The sequence below is a fragment of the Carya illinoinensis genome, chromosome 13 (genome assembly GCF_018687715.1).
Source record: "Carya illinoinensis cultivar Pawnee chromosome 13, C.illinoinensisPawnee_v1, whole genome shotgun sequence".
In the NCBI taxonomy this organism is placed as follows: Eukaryota; Viridiplantae; Streptophyta; class Magnoliopsida; order Fagales; family Juglandaceae; genus Carya; species Carya illinoinensis.
In genome coordinates, this window is record NC_056764.1 from 33,706,988 (window position 1) to 33,729,738 (window position 22,751).

The 22,751-nt window shown below is 35.0% G+C and overlaps 2 protein-coding genes across 2 annotated transcripts; both read left to right on the forward strand.

Moving 5' to 3' along the window:
• The first annotated feature begins 3,490 nt into the window (after positions 1 to 3,490).
• On the forward strand, positions 3,491 to 15,212 carry LOC122291962 (DNA (cytosine-5)-methyltransferase CMT3). The gene is made up of 21 exons (XM_043100034.1): positions 3,491 to 3,777; positions 4,856 to 4,887; positions 5,087 to 5,189; positions 9,964 to 10,071; positions 10,162 to 10,281; positions 10,365 to 10,464; positions 10,573 to 10,772; positions 10,885 to 10,950; positions 11,037 to 11,297; positions 11,442 to 11,500; positions 11,614 to 11,680; positions 11,782 to 12,111; positions 12,187 to 12,255; positions 12,336 to 12,422; positions 12,502 to 12,589; positions 13,269 to 13,384; positions 13,504 to 13,608; positions 13,712 to 13,755; positions 13,887 to 13,956; positions 14,046 to 14,149; positions 14,892 to 15,212. Exons 1-21 carry the CDS (start codon positions 3,571 to 3,573, stop codon positions 15,064 to 15,066), a joined length of 2,511 nt encoding a protein of 836 aa, XP_042955968.1. The 5' UTR covers positions 3,491 to 3,570; the 3' UTR covers positions 15,067 to 15,212.
• A 1,190-nt stretch (positions 15,213 to 16,402) lies between these two features.
• Positions 16,403 to 22,302, forward strand: LOC122291963 (pentatricopeptide repeat-containing protein At5g66520-like). Its single transcript, XM_043100035.1, has 2 exons — positions 16,403 to 17,150; positions 19,413 to 22,302. Exons 1-2 carry the CDS (start codon positions 16,612 to 16,614, stop codon positions 20,260 to 20,262), a joined length of 1,389 nt encoding a protein of 462 aa, XP_042955969.1. The 5' UTR covers positions 16,403 to 16,611; the 3' UTR covers positions 20,263 to 22,302.
• Positions 22,303 to 22,751: the final 449 nt, after the last annotated feature.

Here is a 22,751-nt window from a genome sequence, read left to right on the forward strand (position 1 = left end):
ACTAACAATTAATAAAATAAATACATATATATGTAAGTGTGTGATATGTATATGTGTATATATATAGAAGAATTAAAGATTTATAAAATGAATATATATTGAAAAAAATCATAAACTTGAGTTAAGACACAAAAATAAAGGAAAAAAATTAAAGAATAGACAGATTATTAAAAGTAACAATACTTCTAGTGCACGGAAAGAGGTATTTGAATTCTAAAAGTACAATTTTATTCATTATTTTTCAACTTATTTACAAGAGAGTTTTTCTTTTTTTTTTGGACCAGAATTACTATTCCGGCCGGAATACCGGAATTCCGGCCGGAATTGACCGGAACGGTCGGAATTTGACCGGAACGATCGGAATTTGACCCGGAACGGAATAGACACCTATCCGGTTCAGGTCACTGTTCCGGCACGAAAAATTTCGGCCATTCCGACCGGAACGGAACGGTTTTTAAAACCTTGGTTAGTACTCGTTTGGATAGTATGATTCTTATCTTATCTTATTTTAATATTTAAATATTATAAATATAAATATTTTTTAATTTTAAATTTTAAATTTTTTTTCTAATCATTATAATTTTTCTAAATTTTCAAACAAAACATAAAAAATAATTTAACTTTTTTAAATTTCAAAATAAAAATTATATTAAAATAATATTATTACTTTATAATATTTTTATTCAATTTTTTCTCTCTCATTTTTTAAAATCTCATAAGACATTTTAACTTAAACTATTTCACTATTATTCATAAACCATTTCACTACTATTTACAAATAATCTCATCTCATCTCATTTCATTATCCAAACAAAACCTTAAGTCTTCACTCAAAAAGTCCCACTGCATAGTAAATAACCTTTTGAAACTCACTTATTAGATATTGGCCACTAAGCTCCACTTTATGAAGAGTACTATTATTTTAAAGTCTCTACACCATACACTGTTTACGTGACATAATTTGATTTTAAAGATAAATTTTAAAATTAGAATCTTGCAAATAAAATATTATCATTTAAATAATATGTATAATGTACTCTAAACATCGAATTGAGAATAAAATAATTATTTTGAGAGTCCTATAAAAGGTCATTTCATACATAGGAAAATGAGAGTATCGATAAAAAGATTCACTCTCTTGAATTTCTCTATAGATAAAGAACGAGAAATGATATTTAATCATCAGAGTGTCCCCAGTGCTTCGAGAGCAATGCTTTTCTTCTCATATTTTGTGATCTATAATAACATTTGTTGATACAACACATTTTAAGAGGTTTTATATATCTATCACTAAAATAAGCATTATTTAAACTGTGACCCGGATAAAAGCAAAATATTGGTTGAGGAATAAATTAATTTATCTTCTAAAGTTTCTAAATCAAAATCATTGTTTTTGGTATCGTACCGGTATGGTACCTATTTCGTACTGGTTGAAATATCGATCATACCGTCCTAGATTTCAGCATGTACTGGCCTACGTACCGACCTATGTCGGCCGATATTTTAGCCTTTATATATATATATATATATATATTTTTTTTTTTTTCATTTTTTAAAATTGTAATATCATTTTTTGACCCCCAATTCAGACTAGACTATTTATATTTTATATATACATATGTATTCATGTATAATTTATTCATATATAGACTATTATTTTGAAATATAATTTATATATATAAATTATTTATATATCGACTATTCCGAAACGATACATGAAACAGTACATGAAACAGTACATGTGCAATTAATATCAATAGTAGCATATTGAGAAGATGAACGTCAATTTTGAAGTCTTATATATATATATAGAAACCTTGAGACAACTTTCTTGAAGTTCCAATAAAATTGATTGAATGAAATAAAATCCTAAAATAAACAAAGGAAAATAATATACATACAACTCAACTTTCCATGCAATCTTGTTTTGAATGACGGGCATTTTTGTAAAATTAACATCATTTTATAAAAATATTCTCAATTAAATGGTGATTGTATAAAAGAGTTGTAAGAAGTATTATACATGTATCATTGTTCAGAATACTTGGCTTGAAATCAACATATTATTGTTATCATCATCATCATCATCTTTATGTTTTTAAAATGAATTAATATCAAGTAACCCAGGGTGAAGCTGGGATTTGGTGTTTGTGGAGGGCAATTAGCGAAGTCATGTGTCAGTATAAGTAATATATATTTTCTGCACGCGATTGTATAAAAAAAGAATCCCACAAAATTCTATACAAAAAATATATGTTTATAAATTATTTTATAAAATAATTCTCCTTAGGATTTTCATAGTTCGCTAAAGAAATTTACAAAAAAAAAAAAAAAATGAAATGTCATCTTAGAATGACTCAGATGAGAGAAAAAAAATTAGGTAACCATATAGGTTCAAAAAGACAAGAAAAATTTATATGAAATCATTGATATGAGAGTAAACAAACGGCATAATGCACACTAAAGGCAAATAAAGAGATAGAAGTCAAATATTTTACCCTTTTTGCTTTTCATGTCCATGGTATTGGTGTAGACTTTTGAATTCTATGGATTTTTTTTCTTGTTTTGCTTTCTCTTTATTTCAAATCTGAAAAAAGAATTATTTATGCTCTCTCAAATCCATTCGGTTTGGTAAAAAGAATGTCATTTGACTGTATATAGCTAGAGGTAGTCAAGTAGGCTTTTTAAAATGTCGTGTCAATGCTACTCTCTTAAGTTATATCAGTGCTACTCTCAAATTTGTTTGGCTATATCAGTGTCACTCTCTCGAGCTTAAATGGTGAAAAGTAAAAGCATATCATGTCATGTGTGAGTTAGAGTTTTTAGTATATCAAATAAACGCTATTATGTTAATGGACTTAAGAATATTTGAGTGATATACTGTGTGTTTGAGTGTTCGAGAAAATTTTAAATATTTTAAGAATATTTAAATATAAAATTGTAATTATACAGTATATAAGATTAAGGCTCGGTTTGGATAGCGAGTGTTTCATCTCTTATCATTTAATCTCATCATTATAATTTTTTTAAATTTTTATATGAAAATAATAAATAATTCAACATTTTTGAATTTTAAAATAATATTAATATTAAAAAATAATATCTTAATAATATTTATTCAATTTTTAATTTTTATATAAAATCATTTCATCTTATTTCACTATCCAAACTACACATAATTTTCAAATCACTGCAACCCAGTTCCTTCTTGCAAGTAACCATAACAATCATAACAATATATGATATTTTCCATGTCAATTTATTTATTTTTATATAAATGCACTGAATTATAGAGTTTGGAACAAAAATAAAGGGATACGAATGATGAAACCAACCAAACACTGCCTAACCCCGCACTAACGGTCAAAAACTCAGAACCTGACCAGTAGGCTGTAGTCCACTTTTGTAATCCGCGTTTTTTTTATTCCGTTTCCCGCTCATTCCCACACCATTCAAATTTTCACACTTCCCTATTAAACCCTAACATCTCCCTAGCTCTACTTCGCTCTCTTTCTCTCTCTCTCTCTCTCTCTCTCTGGCTGGCTGCCTCTCTTCTTGATAAAATTGGCAATGGCGAAGCGCAGGTCGATGAGATCCAAGGAAGACGAACAGGCAGCTTCGGCGGAAGCCGGTTCCACTTCTCCGAGGAAGCGTAGAGAGGTAGTGGCTAATGGTGCCGGGAGCGAGAGTGATAGCGAGGTAGAGGCCAGGTTAATAGGAGACCCTGTCCCGGTGGAGGAGGCGAAGACACGGTGGCCTAAGCGATACCAGGAGAAGGTAATGTACCGTTCGTGTATTTGTATGCGCGGCTTCTGTTTGGAGCACAAGTCTTCTCCTGAAATGGTTGCTGGAAACATGAAATGATGGTTTGGTTTCTGTGGGATGAACTTACTAAGTATAGTTTAAGGGTAGCATTGGCTTCAGCTGAGGGGACATAAATCTTGTATTAAGTGAAAATAACCATTTAAAAGTTCAAGTGCATACTCATTGTATTCTAGGTAAATTAGTTCTTACATAGGTCTCGATTCTTGTTTGGTTGCTTGTAAGACGTGGGTTGGATGACAAATAACGGATTTTTTCTTTCTTTAAATTTTGGTTTGCTTGTTTTTTTAATGTTGGTTTTCTTTCGTAGAAATCGAAATTGCACAAGTAAAGACTAATGATTCCCTTGTTTTGGATAAAAAAGATCAGTTAAGACAATATAGTAGAAATAGACAGTTCAGTATGATAATAGAATTACCATTCTCGATATCTTGAGTGAATCTTTTATAAAGATAGTAGGATGCCATTTTATTCCATCATTATGGTATGTATATCCTGTTTAAGCATTGTCTTTTGTGTTGCTATTAAAATATGACATCAGAAACCGAGTAATAAGATGCTTTCGTTTATGGGAGCTAAACGTTACTACAACTGAACTGAACATTTGCGTTACACTCCATTGAACAACTGAACTGAACATCAGCATTTCTGTTACACTTTCATTTGGAGCAAGATTTCATTGCTTGATTGTGAAACTAAGCAGTGCATACATATCGTCTTCTATTTGTTTGTTAGTCATAACTCACAACATTATTGGATACAAAGGAATGGAAAAATAAATCAATCAGAGAAGAATAGATGAATAGAAATATATAAGATTTAGTTCATGGTTTCTAATAAACTTAAATCACTTCATGCTAGATGAATATTTGATTTAGGGTTAGTTGGATTGAAAAGAAGATGGAATTGAATATTCTAATTTAATGTGTCAGATATATTTCTCGCTATGATAGCAGAGCACTTGTGGATTTTATTTTATTCTCTTACACTCTTGTTTATGTCCAATGTAATGAAACTTTATGTCTTATTTCAGAAGCGCGTAGCTGGGACAAAAAATTCAAATGAGTAAGTCTTTGGTGGAAGAATTTATTTAAATATGCTCATACTTATGTTCATACGTAGCATTTTTTGTACATAATCTTCTTTTGGTTCTGATATTGAATGCCATTGTCTTTATGTCTATGGTGTTGTTCTGCAATCAGTATAACATTCATTCTATTGTTGTTTACTCGTTTAAAGTGCATTTTAATTTTATTTGTTGTAGTAAGGATGATTCAGAGGAGGTTATTCAAGCTTTACGCCATTACACTCAGGCAGAGGTCGATGGGCGGATCCTTTATGATCTTTATGATGATGCTCATGTTAAAGTGAGTTCAAGTTTCTAGGATTTTGTTTTATGTTGTATGTTTTGTTTTTGGTTGAATAGAGTGCTATTGTTTACCCTTTTTCAGTGCAAGTGGTACCTGAACAATACTATCAAGTGGCATCACTAATGTTGTCGGCTTAGTGGTAAAGGCTTATGAGTATGGTTTAATTGATGGGAGGCCACAAGTTTGAGTTTCCATGGATATGTTGTTAGGGAGATGAGACTCATGCTCATTATTTTTGTCCACTAGCTTAGTGCTACTTTATCCTTAGTGGGGTATTGGTTAGTTTGTGACTTGGTCTATTTTGAGGGAGCATCTTTGACTTTTCATTGTCTAGGCCCTCTTGAAGGGCTCATCAATTGGTATAGGATATTATTATAAGTAGAAAGTACCAATCTTTAGACTTCGCCTCGTTGTGTTTTTGAGAAAAAAAAGTACATTACTAAGAGGTTGATTAAGAATTGTGAGTTAAATATAAGATGCTTTTGCAAATGTGATCAAACAACATTAGATGCATTATACTTTCTTTATGCAGCCAGACATGTTATTTGTGCAACTTGCTTACTTTAATGCTTTGATATTTGTTCTCATAGTTACATCTCTCTTATAAGAACTTTTAGCTCCTTTTTTAATCATATGGTTGTTATGCTTCTTGATTCAATTTGGGGAAAGGTGGTGTGGTTGGATTAAACATTGTGTTGCAATTGCCCTGTTTTCTGTTTTAGTGAATGATAACTCTTGCGATTTTTTTAAGTCTTCACAGGATTTGAGACATGGGGATCTGTTATCTCCTTTCCTTTTTGTCATTGTTATGGAGGTTTTGAGTAGAATAGTGGAGGCTGTTGGGGGGATTTCTTGGTGGTTTTTTGGTTGGAAACAATAGTAATGGTGTTATTTTTATTTCTCACTTACTTTTTGCAGATGATACTCTTATTTTTTTTTGATGTTGATGCTTGTCATATTCAAGCTTTAAAAGCTTTCCTATTGTGTTTTGAAGCTGTCTCGGGCCTTAAGGTGAATTTGGAAAAGTTGGAATTGATTTTGGTGGGTGAGGTGAGGAATGTAAAGTTTTTTGTGGATTTGTTGGGGTGTAAGGTTGCATCTCTTCCGATGAAATATCTTGGACTTCCCTTGGGGGTGTCTTTTAAAGTTAGGAGGATCTGGGATGGATCTATAGAGAAGGTGGAGAAAAGATTGTGGGTTGTAAGCAGCTTTACTTATTAAAAGCGAGGAGGTTAACTCTTATTGAAAGCACCCTTTCCAACATTCTCACATATTATCTTTCTTTATTTCCATTATTGGTAGGAGTGGCTAATTGGATTGAAAAATTGTTTAGAGCCTTTTTATGGGGTGGTTTTGGGGAGGAGAATAAATTTCATCTTGTGAATTGGCAAATGGTGATTTATCCGATAGTGAATGGTGGCTTGGCGGTGAGAGACTTGAACTTTTTTAATAAGGCATTATTGGGGAAGTGGTTGTGGAAGTATCAAAAGGAAGGAGATTCTTTTTGGGGAGAGGTGATTAATTAGAAATACGGGTGTGAGTGGGGGAGATGGTTTTCTAAGGAGGCTAGGGGGTCTTATGGTGTTTGCATTTGGAAATATATTAGAAGCATGGAACATTTTTGAAAAACATATCAAGTTTGCGGTTGGAGTCGGTGATAGAATCCGGTTTTGGTTTGATGAGTGGTGTTGTGAGAGACCTCTTTATGTTGTTTTCTCGGTAGTTTTAAGATAGGTTGGTAACAAGCAGCTTGCTATTTCAGAGGTGCTGTGCTGTGTCGTGTCCATGGGGTTGTACATTGGAATAATATTTTCACTAGAAATGCCCAGGATTGGGAACTTGATGAGATTGCATGTTTTTTGCATTTTGTAAAGATAGGTGCAAATGGGAGAGATTGTTTGTTGGGGGAAACAGTTGGGGAGCAATAATTTTTCGGTTAAGTCATTTTATAAGGTGTTGTCTACCTAACATGTTTCTTTTTTGTGGAAGAGCATTTGGAAGGTTTGTGTGCTGACTAAAGTTGTCTTTTTTACCTAGACTGCTGCACTAGGGAAGATTTTGACAATTGATAATCTGAGAAAGCGTGGTATGATTATTATGGAGTGCTTTATGTGTAAGAAGGATGATGAATTGATTGCTCATCTTTTTCTTCATTGTGAGGTGGCTAGGGAGTTGTGGGTTGGTATTGTTTGTTGAATTTGGCTGAGTTGGGTTATGCCTAAGAGGGTGGTGGAGCTTTTAGCCTATTGGAACAGAAATCACAATAACTCTCAATTGGATGTGGCATGAATTATACCATTGTGCTTATTGTGGTGTTTATGGACGGAAAGGAATGATAGATGCTTCAACAATAGGGAAAGAGCAATGGGGGATATCTAGGATTTCTTCGTGTCTTCTCTTTTTCAGTGGTTTTCTGCTATTTTATTAAAGGGAGAGAGTGTTCATGAGTTTTTGTTTTCTTTTCAGCTTTCTAGAATGTAATTATGTCTCTTCTTGTATACTTTTTGTGTACATGGAATCTGCCTAGTTTAATTCGTTTCAATAAAATTTATTACTTATCAAAATCTTGGTTGGTTAAATGGGAAAATTTTATGCTTGAGATTGGGACCCCTTTGGTTATGTGGTTGTTGGCGGGGTAGTTTTTAAGGTCATAATGTGGGTGTATCGGATAGCTTGTTATTTTTCAAATGTTTCCAAGTTCAAAATAATTCTCTATTCTTTCCAAGAATATGGTTTTTCATTTTTATCATCTCTTTCATTTCCTATACTCTTCATATACCCTTCGAACCTACTCTATGGAAGCCTTTACCAACATTTGCCACAATTTCCTTTCAAGTTAATTTTGGTCGCTCGTGGCCATTGGCTCTTTGCCTCCACATCTTCCTTTGCGTTAAGTGCACATTTATCATATCATGATCTATCACGATCTATTTCTATTAAAAAAAAAAAGCACTTGTTCTTGTGTCACTTGAGACTCTATTAGCCAGTTTGTTTGTTGTCATGCCATATCTCATTTCTCCTGTTTTAAACCTCAACTCTCAAAAGTCTTTGTTCCGAACACAACTCATGATACATATCTCATCCGAGTTTGAGGAAAGCTAGAGTTTGAAATGGATGCCCTTTCATGTAATTAGACATGAGATCTTGTTCCATTGCCTATTGACATGTTTGAAGTCACATTTAATTGCTAAGGATTATACGTAAACTTAGGGGATTGATTATGAGTAGGGTTCCTACTTGTCGTAGACAGACGAGTAGTTGTCATCCCTTGGCCTTGGCCTTGCTAAAGCGAGGTGGCAATATGGCTGCTTGTTTTTGGCCACACCCTTGGGCCTTCTCTGTTGAATAGGTGGGTGGATTTTTCACATCATCGTTCATAATACACCTAAAACCATAACTAAGCAAAGACCCACGACAAACCAAAACTGCAAAAAAATCTCAAATGAGTCAAATCCAACTGATTTGAGCATAGTGCTTTCCATTTCTCTCCTCAAGAGATTTTCCAAATATACATTTTTAGAGGTATTAAAACAATAGTAATTTGTTTTAGTGCAAAAGTTGAATATAGAGTAATGGCTCACACCACAAGTGAGTTGACATGGTTGGAAAACTATTTTCAAATGATTGGCTTCCATGTTCCTATTCATCTATAGTTTTCTTGTGATAATCGTGCTGTACCACATATTGCTGCTAATCCTATGTTTGAGAATGTATATAGAGATTGACTGTCATTTCATTTGAGATAAGATGTTGAGTGGTGATAATCTATAAATTTTGGAAACTTGTGGTGCAACTTGCAGTTATATTTACTAAGCCCTTATATCATAGTTGATTTCCCGAGCTGGGTTAGTTGTACTACGTTTTTTTTTTTGGGGGAGGGGGGGTGGGTTGGGGCTGAGTGAAACCACTTCTACACTACATACAATAAATCCAGTTAGGCCCTCATTAGCTCTTCACTTGTTGGGCTAGATGCATGCCCTTGATTCTATAATCTCGCCCATGAGTCGGGTCCTTGAAAGACATTGCTTGGTTGGGCAAGGAGCAGCATTCCCTCCTCTGCCATTAGTCTTCAATCGCTTGTTTAGAGTATAAGGAAAGGGGAGGCCTATAAAGAGAATTATATATAAAAAATTACAAAATGAAGTTGTTTGATTTTGATATATTGGATTTTTTTTAGAGAGAGTTTTACAATTTGACTTAACATCAAGTCATATAAGTTTGGAAGGTAATTTTTCAATCTTTTTATAGGCCTAACATTTCTCAAGTATTTATAATGTCATCAATAAAATTCTTGTTTACCGATGAAGAAATGTCAGAGGGTGGTTTGTGATTTTTGAACTACCCATCTTCTTCCTCCCTAACCTAAAACTTCTGCACCATCACTAATTACACCTACACAATCCAAGGCACCAAAAGTGATAATTCAACTCATCTGATAAGGCAAGGAGCAGCTACGCTTTTAATTGGATGTCCATCAAGTTAGATTTGATCAAATCATTGATTCTAGAACATTGGACCTAGTTGATGGGATTTGATTTTGTAACATTGAAAACTGCATTGAGTTGTCGAATTGTTGGAATTCGACTAATATCACTTTGCTTCAGTTTAGCAAATTCAGGGTAGATGGTTTACATGCTTGCTTGTGGCTGAGTTGGATTTGACTTTGTAGATTCGTAGATTAGTTTTAATAAAGCTTAAGAAATTTATTGTCCTTTTTTATACTTGACATATTGTGTGATTTCACTCGTGTTTTTTGGCATATTGTGTTTAGGCTGGTGACGGGGAACTTAATTTCATCTGTAAGATTGTGGAATTGTTCGAGGCTGTTGATCATACTCTTTATTTTACAGCACAGTGGTACTATAGAGCTCAAGATACCGTAAGCCTCTTTCTAACATCATTTATTAGTTTTTTGGTGGTCAACATTTAGCTTGATATGCCTAATTCTTAATTTATTTTCTGCTTTCAGGTCATTAAAAACCTTAGTGATTTGATTGATACCAAGCGCGTGTTCTTTTCAGAAATCAGGGATGATAACCCTTTAGATTGTTTGGTTGAGAAATTACACATCGCGAGACTTCCTCTGAATGTATGAGTGCAAGATCCAATATTTATGTTTCTGCTATGTGTTTCAATTGTAATATTTTGATTATAACTAAATTTGCTTTTCAGATTGATTTGAATACTAAGAGGAAGTCAATTCCAGATTGTGACTATTACTGCGACATGCTCTATTTATTGCCATACTCTACATTTGTTAACTTACCACCAGGTTACAGTTCTCTCTTGACCACGATCTAATTCTACTTGTGTTTCCAGATTGGAAAGGCTTTGTTTTCATTTCTTCTAATTAATTATTATTGTTTTCATAAATTTGAAGATAATAAGCATGCCAGCAGTGAGGCATCATCAACGATTTCTAGTGAGATTGATGTGAGTGGGGCTGAACTTGAAGAAGTTTCCCAAGTTAATAAGCATCGCAAACTGGAGGTGACATTGTTGGATCTTTATTCTGGTTGTGGTGCTATGTCCACTGGATTGTGCCTTGGCGCAAGCTTGTCCAGTTTAAATCTTGTCACAGTAAGTTCTTTGTTTACTTCACTCCAGTTTCTGCCTCCTGTTATTGTTATTATTATTTTGTTTTAGTTGTCTTTTCTGCTAACAACTTGTGTCCTTTTATTTGCTCTCTCAGAAATGGGCAGTTGACTTGAATAAGTATGCTTGTGAAAGTCTCAAACTAAACCATCCAGAGACAGAGGTTGATATTCCATTTTGTGCTATTAATGTATGAGCCTTTAATGTTTAAGTGAAAGTTCTTATATTAGTTCACCCATGGAAAATCAGGTTAGAAATGAATCTGCCGAGGACTTTTTGTCATTGCTCAAGGAGTGGGAGAAGTTATGCCTTTATTTTTCTCTGATTAGTGGTGGTGATTTTCCGCAAGAGTATTCGGATCTCTTTGGAACAGAAGATGTAGATGATGGGGATGGCAGCAGTGGTGATACTGATGGGGAAGAAGGTGGGGAAGTGTTTGAAGTTGCGAAGATACTGAAAATATGTTATGGCGATCCCAAAGAGACAAAAGAACGTGCATTATATCTTAAGGTATCAGAATTTCAAATTAAATCTGAAATGATGTGGAAAATACCTATTCTGATAAAGGATGTCTTAGAGAATGAGCCGCAAAATGAATAAACTATTTGTATTATTGTTTCTCTTGGCTTCTATGGCGTCATTTTCCATATTTAGGTTCGCTGGAAAGGTTATGGTGCTTCTGAAGACTCTTGGGAACCGATTCAGGGATTGGGGTATGCCGTTGAACCGAATCGCCTTTACTCTTTTTTTTTGTTCTCAATCACATATTTTATGCGCTCGTATATTCATCTTTCTGTATTGCTAATAGTTATGGTCTATGTAACAGTAATTGTAGGGAAACTATAAAAGAGTTCGTAACTCATGGTTACAATTCAAATATCTTACCTTTGCCTGTAAGTTTTATCTTTACAGATTACTATTTAGTCACTAGTTATTCAAATTAATGTTTATTTTAATGTGTATTTTTTATTTTTATTTTTTATTTATCGCGTAGGGTGATGTTGATGTGATATGTGGTGGACCTCCTTGTCAAGGTGTAAGTGGGTTTAATCGGTTTAGGAATAAAGAGAATCCGTTGGATGACGAGAAAAATAAACAACTTGAAGTTTATATGAATTTAGTACAACATCTGAAGCCGAGATTTGTTTTAATGGAAAACGTGGTCGACATTGTAAAATTTGCGGATGGTTTTCTTGGACGATATGCATTAGGTCGTCTCATAGGGATGGACTATCAAGTCCGGATGGGAATGATGGCAGCAGGTGCATTTGGGCTTCCACAATTTCGCATGCGTGTTTTCATATGGGGTGCCCGTCCTACTGAGGTATGTCACTAATTTTTCTTTATATATTACTATCCTAAATAATTCTCGCTCCAATTGGTTGTTTACTTTTTGCAGAAGCTGCCTCAATTCCCACTCCCAACCCATGATGTTGTTGTAAGGGGGGTTATTCCTGTTGCTTTTGAGGTATCAGATGCTTAAAACATTCGGTGCAATATTCCATTTGCCGATAGTTGTTATATAAGATTACTTATCTACTGATGCAGATGAATACGGTTGCCCATGATGAAGGACACAATCTTAAGTTGGAAGAAAAACTTCTTCTTCAGGATGCCATTTCTGACCTCCCTTCGGTATTGTTTACCATTACATACTATTAATTACCATCTTTTTTCAGTTGTTATACGATTTATGTTAACATACCTTATTCAGGTTGAGAACCATGAGGACAGGGATGAAATTCCCTATCGTAAAGCTCCCACGACAGAATTTCAAAGGCTTATTAGATTAGGCAGAGAGGGTAAGCTGCCGTTTTTGTGATTCGTGATTTATTAAACTGTACCATGTTTATATCTGGATTGTAAATTACTTATCATTCCATGAAAGTTAAGGGTGAGTTTTAGTTTTTGTTGTTTGTAGTATTTGTTTTTAGTATGTTCATTATCTCAGTTGAGTTCCGCTTGACTTTTTCAGAAAAAGAAAGTGTTAATCAGTCTACTAATCAAATGAAACCCTTATTAGCTAATACTGCGATAGTTATTTGTGTTGTCCAAGAAATTGTATTTTATGGTTTAATGTTAATGACTAAATGTGAAAAAATAGGTTAGTGAAAAGAACATGCACAAGTTAGTTGAAAACCCTTCCCAAATACCTATTGATTTAGATTTGGTTTTGTTTAATTTTTTATTACAATTAGGCTCTTTTGTGGGAGTACAAGCCTGAAACCAAAATTAATTCAAATACACTGTTGGCTACTAACTTTCCCTGTCGATGATGTCTAATTGCTTGCATAGTGTTCTTGAAGAAAGATATATATGATATCCTTCGTTCCTTTCCAAAGCAATTCCAGTAAAGAAAATTTTCAATGAACTATTTCATCCATTGTATTTTAGTAAAAGGATATTTCAAGTCAAGAAAACTTACTCAATAACTGTGCAGATCTGATTAAATGTCTAACGTCTGGGGGCATTTGTTTGCAGAGCTGCCGGGTTCTTCTCCTAAGGCCAAACAAGCTAAAGTTGTCCTTTACGATCATCGTCCACTAAAGTTGAACGAGGATGATTACGAACGTGTTTGTAGGATCCCCAAGAAAAAGGTTCCCCCACCCCCCCTTCTCCATATCTTGTAGTAATTATTATTTGAATTTTTATTTGAAACAATAATTTTCCCGGATGTGCACTGTTTATATGTCTACTGAAATTTATTTTGTATCAGGGAGCAAATTTTAGAGATTTACCTGGTGTTCGAGTCCGTCCTGATAACAGAGTCGAGTGGGATCCTGATATAGAGAGAGTTTACTTGAAGTCAGGAAAGCCTTTGGTACTATTTACTTTTTTCTTTTCAAAGACTTCTGTTTGTTCCTCTATATGTTCTCTGCCATGTTGTGTTGATGAGTCTTATTGTGTCCTGTGTATATGTATAGGTGCCTGATTATGCGATGACTTTTGTTAATGGAAGCTCAACAAAGTAAGGATTTATCTTAGCAAAACATAATTAATATATCCAAAAAAGCAAACATTGTTCTTGACTGTTTTTGTTATGCTATTTTATTTAATAATTTGTCATCTTTCATATATTTGACTTGCGAAATCTTGAAGACCCTTCGCCCGTTTATGGTGGGATCAGACTGTGCCAACAGTTGTTACACGGGCAGAACCTCACAACCAGGTTATCTTGTTTACTTGGTTAAAGCGTAAATGATATGCAAGTAGATACGTAATTCTCAATGGCTTACACCAATATTGATATCTGTATAGGCAATATTACACCCTGAACAAGACAGGGTACTAACGATACGTGAAAATGCCAGACTTCAGGGTTTTCCAGACTATTACAAGCTCTGTGGGCCTGTTAAAGAGAGGTACCTATTTTAATTATTGTATCTTCAATTTCATGCTTTAAGAAAATAATGAAAATATGTGTTTAGTTAATAGAATTGGCACTTTCGAGATGCCTGTTTATCTTCATCATACGTGGCAATTTTTTATTTTAATCTGCCTTAAAAAAGTTCAGAATTTGGTCTAATTTTCAACCGAAATAGCTTTTAAACGCCTACAATCTCTTTTGTCTACAAAATTTTGCATCTAATCATTTGTTCAACTCTTATGGCAGAACTTTTCAAAATTTCTAATTCCAAACTTCTTTTGACAAATCCTCAAAAAATACATTTTAAAATTTTTCTAATTCCAAAAACAGATAGAAACTAAAGCATAGTTAATAAAGAGTATCTAGGAAACCTTTGTTGAATCCCAAAATTATCAAAAAAATTAAACTTGAATTATGGACCTTTGAGGGGTGTCATCTATTGTGAATTGGAGATACTTCTGAGTTTGGTATCAGTTTATTTTTTTTTTTTTTGGAGTAATTACAATATGTACCTTAGATAAAGAGGTTTCACTTTGCACTTAACATTTAAATTTTTCCTTTGAGATTATGCAAATTGGTCAAGTTTTCTTTTATATTAATGGTCGATTTAATCTTTGGTACAACTTGTAACTTTTGTAGTCCGAGGTGTGAAAGTACAGGCGTCAATTTGTGGGTAGTTAACCTTAATATTATTATTTTGGGTTCGGTTTAATTCAATTATCCTTACGTTGTTTCAGATATATTCAAGTTGGGAATGCTGTCGCAGTTCCTGTTGCTCGAGCATTAGGCTATGCATTAGGTTTAGCATGTCGATCTTCCGGTACTGTCGATGAACCCTTATTCACACTGCCTCCAAAATTCCCTAATATTTTGGAACGGTATTCTTCTGCAGCATCTGAAGATGATGATTGATTCTTATGTAGGAAAGGATACATTATATTTGAGCATTACATATTCTATTCAGGGAATTACAAATGCAATCATAGCATTTTTATGTACATTCTTTGTAAGATGTTATATTATTAGATAAACTCAATGTGAGTTCGGTTGTGATTCAATGCCTTCTGCCTTTCTGGTAAAAATTCAGGTTTGTTTATTCCTGTGTATTGTGGTGTTACTTAAAAAATAAAGAAAAAGGTTCACATAATTTACTGAGTAAAAGAGAGGCCTTGAAAAATGGAACCCCATGTTTAAAGATTCCCAATCTGAAATCAACAGATTAGTCTTTCTGGTTTAGAAAGTTCTTATTGAAGGTCTTGAGTACTTGATTCATCGTGAAGTTCTCTTTCTTTTCAGGGTTATAGACACGAAAATTATTCAATGAAATTTGGAAAATCTAGTTAAAAATTAGCAGCTGCAGCAACACCTGTCTCATAGTGCTTCCCTTCCATCCAAGTCATGCACTTAAGCTATAACATATATTGATTCATCAACAACACAATGTGTCTCCCTTTCGAGTAGAGGATGTTTTAGGATTTCTCATAACTACTTGAGCCTTGAAATATTGAGCAAATGGAAGCAAGAATCGAGGGCAAAACACAAAAAATTATAGGACAAAGTTGCAGCTTTTTATCTTTTCTTTCCTTGTTTGGACTTTTTAAGAGGTCGGCTGAATCTATATACATATAGAAATTTTAGAACACGATCCCGTAAAGCTCAGCTATTTCCCACTTAGAATTCTTTCCCATTTTGGGGAATCAGGCATCCACGCGAATAGTGGGATTGAAGTGAATCCAAGGGGCAGAACATACTTTGGGAGAAACCCAAGTTCAAGAGTTCTCCTTTAGACCGGATTTGGCGTTTCACCACTGCAATAATTGGTTGATGATTGCCGTTCGAGGAGAGAGACACATGGTCGGAGCCCAAAGCTCGAACAAAACTAGTTTGAGACTTGCAAAGAGGTGTTTTACATCTATGTATATAGAACCTAAATTATATCATTGATTGAAATTTTTTAAACTCTGTTTGGATGTTAAGAATATTTCAGATAATCTGAGAATAATCATGTTCTAGACTGAGCTTTAGACTTCCATTACTCTCTCGCCACAACATTCGTAAGATGTCTCTTCCTAATTGACATCATTTCTATTTTTTTTTACTGAATTGAATAAATATATGGGTATTGCTAAAGTACTCATAATATTATACGTATTGTGTGACAGTCTCATTTTATCATTATTTTTTTTAATCTAAGTTTAAAATTTAAAATTCTAAAATTTTCACTCTACTGATACATTAAAGTTATGTAAATAAAATCGAAAGGATAGACATCATTTTTCTATTAAAATGCTCAAGACTTGAAAGGTGCTATCTGTGCCGGCGTAGAGGATCCATTTGAGTCTTGTGGAGTCTGCAAATGTGATTTTCTGTAGCCATGGACAGCAACCGAGTTTAATACGTCAAAAAAACCTTCCTTTATGTCAGGACTTCACTTCGATTATAAACTCACGTATCTTCATGATTTGCCGCCAAATTCAAAACCTCATCCAACGGTCGAAAACTACCACCCATCTTCTTCAACTTCAGTCACTGGTCTTCAAAACCGCTATCGATCATGACGCCGAGTTCGTCTCTCAGTTTGTCCTTTCCGCTTGCTCGATTTCGGTGGGTTTCACAAAATTAGTGTTCGATAACGTAGCCATTACTCCTCCACTTTTTGCTTGGACTACAATTATTAGAGAGCTCACCAAGAGCTCAGCTCCGATTGAATCAGTGAGGCTGTTCTCTCGGCTTCAAAGGGTTGGGCTTCAACCTGACAATTTCACGTACCCTTTTGTTATAAAAGCCTGCGGTCGGTGTTTGATTGTTGGAGAAGGTGGGGCGATGCATTCAATGGTTATAAAGGCAGGTTTCAACTCCGATCGATATATAGGAAATACTCTTTTGAGAATGTATGCTGCTTACAGCGTGATCGGGCTTGCAAGGCGGGTGTTCGAGGAAATGACTGTAAGAGATATGGTTTCTTGGAGCTCCATGATTGCGGGATATGTTGCTTGGTATATCCCTTTCATCCTTCAATAAATATTCCTATTCAATTTCTCTACGTTTTACTAAACCTCAATATGAATGATTGGGGGGTTTGTTTTGCTTGAAAGCTTGCTGAGCATTTTTTTTTTTTCAAGGAAGAGGACGGTACCTCAATTTTATTGATAGCCTTCACTTATGGCGGATGAATACCGTGGTTACATCCAGACACTTGGGGTTTACATATAATCATAAAGTCCAAACCCAGACATCAAAATAACAGGAATAGAAAACCTAAACACTATACAAAATATTAAACTACGCATTTTTAATCAAAACAAAATAAAAACATACCTTAACAAAAACCTAACATAATCAGAAAGCTTGCTGAGCATGGTGCTGTTAAATTTATTCGGTTTCATTTAGTAAAAATTGATGAGAAATGTTTTTTGTTACCTTGCCAAACTATGAATTTATAGTTTTCTTTTTCCACAGAATCAAAAGACCCGGGCTACTAAACTTTCCATTGAGCAAGTCTTGAGGATGATATATAGAGTACTTTGGTTCTAGAGTTATTCACCAATGCTACCCCCATTCTTGAACTGCATGTTAATGGATGCCTTGAACTATTGTGTTGAGTTATTGATTAATACATGGACTTTTACTTATAAAATGTGCTTGATTTTGTTGTTGAAGTTGCTATTAATATTCCAGACATGCCAGAGTTAGTACAGTAGGAAAACTAATGTGGAAAATGTTCTTCCCAACGTATCAAGAGTGCTTCTCAATTGATTCTTGGTATCCAACATATTCTCATGACAAATGATGCTGAGCATATTCTTTATAATAATGAAGTTATTATTATTTTTTTTGATCGGTAGAAGTCATTATTATTATTCAATTGACATTATGAAAGAACCATAAAATTGCTTCACATAGAAGACTTATGATAGTAGTGATGAGAATGGATAAACTATTCAAACTTACTTCACTCCCAATAAAAACAATACTATGAAAGGCTTCTGCTATTCAAAATATTTTTTTCGTTTATATTCCTCTTTTCCGGTTGGTGGTAAGAGAGGTATTAATAGTCGGTGAAACATGACTTTCTCAAAATAAGATCAGTATGCGTTTGCCAAAATACATTAGATTGTTAGATATGTATTATGTACTCCCATGAGACTCATTGTCAACTGAAGCTATGATAAATGAGACATCAAGATTTCGCTATCTCACATGAGATGATCAGTCGAGCGAGATGTGTAATTTGATGGTCACTAGACACGCATAGGACCTGCGGTTGGGTGAAGCATTGCGAGATAGTTTGCTAGACGTGAGTGGGACGTCTTGACCGAGTGAAATGACCCAAGTTTGATTTCGACAAGGTTTCTAAATCCTGATTTATTTAAACCTTACTTTATAGATTCAATGATGCGACATTTCCTGGGTACCTGAGGCATTATTCAGTGATCCCGGGTTGGTTTCTTATGAGAGAAAGCTTTCTGAAATTACATGCTTCCTAGCCAAATATTTTTCTATAACAGATCATCACCCTGTTCATTTTTTTTTTTATCTTGTTTTTTGAGATTATCGATGTGCTGGAGTTCCAGCGGAGTGAATGAGTTTGTGAGTGAGTGAAGGCTTGAAGCTATGAAGGTGGTTGGAGTTTCTGTGTTACAAAGATTGAGTGGGTTATTTATGGGGGATCGTGAATCAGGTTTTGTGAGCGTCTATCATTTACTTCTATAATGGATTTATAAATGGTAGCTGCGGTCTGCAGTGATTTTTCTTTTGAATGGTTTTTCAAAACTATTCCCTTTCTATGGTTACTTGAATACTTTGATTTGTTGAATATTTTAAATTCCTCATAATTGTGAATATAACACCTGTTCACATACCCCTCTAGGTGTATTTGGTCTGTTTCACTGCTTTTCATAAATTTTCTTGAGCTTTTGTTCTATCCCACTTTATGCTTTCTTTTTAGTTTAGTTTATATAAGTTGCATCAATCATGGCTAAGCTGCAAGGTTTGTGCCTTGTGTCATGAGATCACAGAAAGCGTTACCTCCAGTTCTTAGATTTCTAAGATAATAATCTGTGATTGTTATGAGGTGTCTATCATTGTAGAATGCGAACCTTCATTCAAGTTAGTCAAACTGACTTTGATTATGATGTTGTTAACCAAGTGTTTCCATCTCCTTTGTTCTGTAATTCTCATGTAAATATGTATTATAAAGAAAAAAGTCTTTATTTATTGGTCTTAACCCCAGTTACCTTATTCTTATTGGTTGACAGCAACTGCCTGTCAGATGCTTTTAAGATGTTCCGACACATGAAGCTAGCAGATGAAAAGCCAAACTCGGTCACTTTGGTCAGCTTGCTTTCTGCCTGTACTCGTCTTCTTGATATCAGCATTGGGGAGTCCATCCACTCCTACATCATCATAAACCAAATCTCGTTGGATGTTGCCTTGGGGACAGCTCTCCTGGAAATGTACTCCAAGTGTGGGTATATTGAGAAAGCTTTCCAAGTCTTTGATTTGATGGATGAGAAGAATTTGCAGTCTTGGACAATTATGATATCTGGTCTTGCACATAATGGCCGTGGGCAAGATGCTATTTCATTGTTTACTGAGATGGAACAATCTGGACTGGAACCAGACAGCATGTCATTTGCTGGGATCTTGTCAGCTTGTAGCCACCTAGGTCTTGTCGATGAAGGGGAAAAGTATTTTGATCAGATGGTAAGAATTTATGATATCAAGCCAGCAATGGAGCATTATGGATGCATGGTGGATTTGCTTGGAAGAGCTGGGTTGATTGATGAAGCTTATGAGATTATCAAGAAGATGCCACTGGAGCCTAACTCAATAATAATAAGGAGCTTCTTGGGTGCATGTAGAACCCATGGACGAAGCATTTGTTTGGATGATTACCTGAGGAAACTTTTACTTAAATTAGAGCCTGAACTTGGAGCAAACTATGTAATTGCAGCTAATGTATCTTCTTTATCTGGTTGCTGGTATGATGCAGCCGACCTGAGAGTGGCCATGAAAAAGAAGGGATTGATGAAGGTTCCTGGGTGCAGTTGGATGGAAGTAGATGGAGGTTCTGAGGAAATAATTTTTGAAGAGGCTGTAGGTTAACTGTAGACCTCTGGCCAATCGAGTTATATTTATACGGGAATCTGATGATTATGCTGGGAAAGTAGGGATGAAGAAAAAATTTTACGTGAAAGGGACAAGGACAGATAGATGGTTCACTGATATTGTTTTGAAGCTTGAGAGTTGTATAGATGCGTTCCCCTGTTTTGTGATGGAGAGTTGTACTGCGGTGTTACTTCCACCCTAAAGTGAGTGTTTCTTATTACACTAATATTTAAAAGGAGAAAAAAAGGTGATTTCCTGGTTGAATTGTCTTCGGTAACAAAGTGCTTGAGCTTCCAGGGATTTTTGTTCTTGGCAACAGCCATCGTTTGCATGGGAATTAAGTTATTTCCAAGATGAAGTTGCAGAGATACTTCTTCTAATTTGATGCACTTATTCCCAAGATGCCAAAGAGATTGTCAAAATGCAGCCTACACACTGTTGTAAATTTCAGCTTGTTTAGGAGTGTAAGGGTTGAAATACTCATAATTTTTTTTCAATAAATTAATCGATTTTTCTGTAATTTGGTAAATGAACCCGGATGTAAGACCTGCAAAAATTTGCAAGAAGTAAGGTCTAAATTTCTCAACAGTCCCTTTGGGCAAGGGGTAACCAGGGACTATTTCTAATTTGTGCAGCAGAACTTTCATGTATAATTTTTTTTATTTATTTTTATTCACATTGTGTTAGTCTTTATTATAGTAGTATAAAGTTGTTGCAGTATTGGAGATTGGTAGGCCAAGCACTGGTGGACATCATGATGTGTACAAATTCAGGTAAAATCCTGCAGCAAAAAGTTGCTAGTTCTGTTCATTTTCTGCCACGAGGAAGTGAAGTTTTGCATGGCATTGCCAAAAGTGCTTAGTGGCATGGGTTGGATATGGCAATACATCTTGTCATTTGTTAGTGTCCAGAGCTTTGATCTATTTAAGCATGCGAAGCATCTCATTACTGCATGCTCAATAGATAATTGTCAAAGCAGCTAGAAGCTTTCTGGTACCGAACTCTTTCCTATATGCTGAGAATAGTCTGAAGTTGTCATGGTAACCCATATGGGATTCCTTTGAAATTCCAGCATTCTCCATGCATCCATATCAATAAATTATTTGATTGATAACTGACTGAAATATGCACAGAAATGCTAGAGTGGGAGTACTAAATTCCATAATCACATGACTCCAAACGAATGAGTTAAATCTAAGCTAAGGTGCAATTGTTAAATTATTGCCCATTGTTGTACAGTCCGGACAAGAGCCTCAAAATATGACTCCTGTAATTCATCCTACTGCGGTTAAGTGTGCATAACTCCACCGAACAAATACAAAAGGACATCTGGTCCTGTGTTAATATTATTTAATTTATTCCCTTTCGGCCATATATCCTTGCATGTGTATGTCTGATATTTCTTGACCCTTTTCACTCCCTACGCCTCACTCAGTACTCCCCAAGCACTTGTCCTAATGGCCTCCTCCCCAAGATCAAGAACGTCAAGTTCTTTCAGCCTCTCAGAGCACTGGCTACTAACGGCAGCTATAATATGCATCTGTGGATTTCTGGGTTATGTAATTTATGATGCTATAATGGCTACAGCGTCCGAACTCTTACAACGTTTACTGGTAATTTCCCCTCTGCTGCTAGTCATTGCTGTTCATTTGCTCTCTACAGGTAGCCATCTTAGCCTCCCCATGCCAGGGTCCGAACCAGGTGCCATCCACCGAGCCGGGGGCTCACCTTGGGGTGTGGCCTTTGTACTTCTGCTGCTTTTCTTTCTCATATCCTATCAACCTTCCTTGCATGGCCTTTTCTTCTAAATAGAGCTCATGTATGTCCATTCAGTAATGTGTGCATGTGCTTTTGGTGCATATATATAATAATGTAGCCTTCTCCACTTGCATTTCATTTCTATGGAAAATGAAGAGTGAGGAGAAGGATTAGCTGCGCCTGCTATTACTGTGCTAGCAAATAATTGTAATCTTAAGTACGGTTTTGCTATTGTCTGTTCAACTTGCTTAATCTAAAGATCTCGTATCATCGTCTCAACAAGTAGAAATGGATTCTCCAGATTTCGGTGTCGTCCTTTTGGATCACTAAAATTTTGTAGTTCTATAGATGTGAAGAAGAAGAAACCGATTCTTAATACTTTTTCCCCCCAGATATCCACCAAAAAGCGATCAATTTGTAGTCTCCAAACATAAGAACAGTACTGGGAGTTCCTTGAAAGTACTGCTTCTTCTAAATTGCTTTCCTCCAGATCCAAACACAGGCTTATAATTAGCTAACTTTTGCCCTCAAATGTGTGTACGGACGTGACGTGCTTCGTGTTCATCTTTAACAGGAAAGTTGGAAGATATGCTTTACAACTTGCGTTAGGAGTTATCCTATGGCTTTTTTTTAAAAAAAAAAAAAAATTATTATTATTAAATACAATAACAGTTGTTAGTCTCTGTTGGTCAATAACATTCCTGCACAATTCCTAAACATTTCAAGTA

Bases quoted from the DNA above. Each gene is read 5' to 3' on its own strand.
- LOC122291962 (XM_043100034.1), top strand. From the start codon at position 3,571: ATGGCGAAGCGCAGGTCGATGAGATCCAAGGAAGACGAACAGGCAGCT. The intron at 10,773-10,884 runs GTAAGTTCTTTG...TTGCTCTCTCAG, and splicing joins CCAGTTTAAATCTTGTCACA to AAATGGGCAGTTGACTTGAA. The intron at 11,681-11,781 runs GTAAGTTTTATC...TTTATCGCGTAG, and splicing joins CAAATATCTTACCTTTGCCT to GGTGATGTTGATGTGATATG.
- LOC122291963 (XM_043100035.1), top strand. From the start codon at position 16,612: ATGATTTGCCGCCAAATTCAAAACCTCATCCAACGGTCGAAAACTACC. The intron at 17,151-19,412 runs GTATATCCCTTT...ATTGGTTGACAG, and splicing joins ATTGCGGGATATGTTGCTTG to CAACTGCCTGTCAGATGCTT.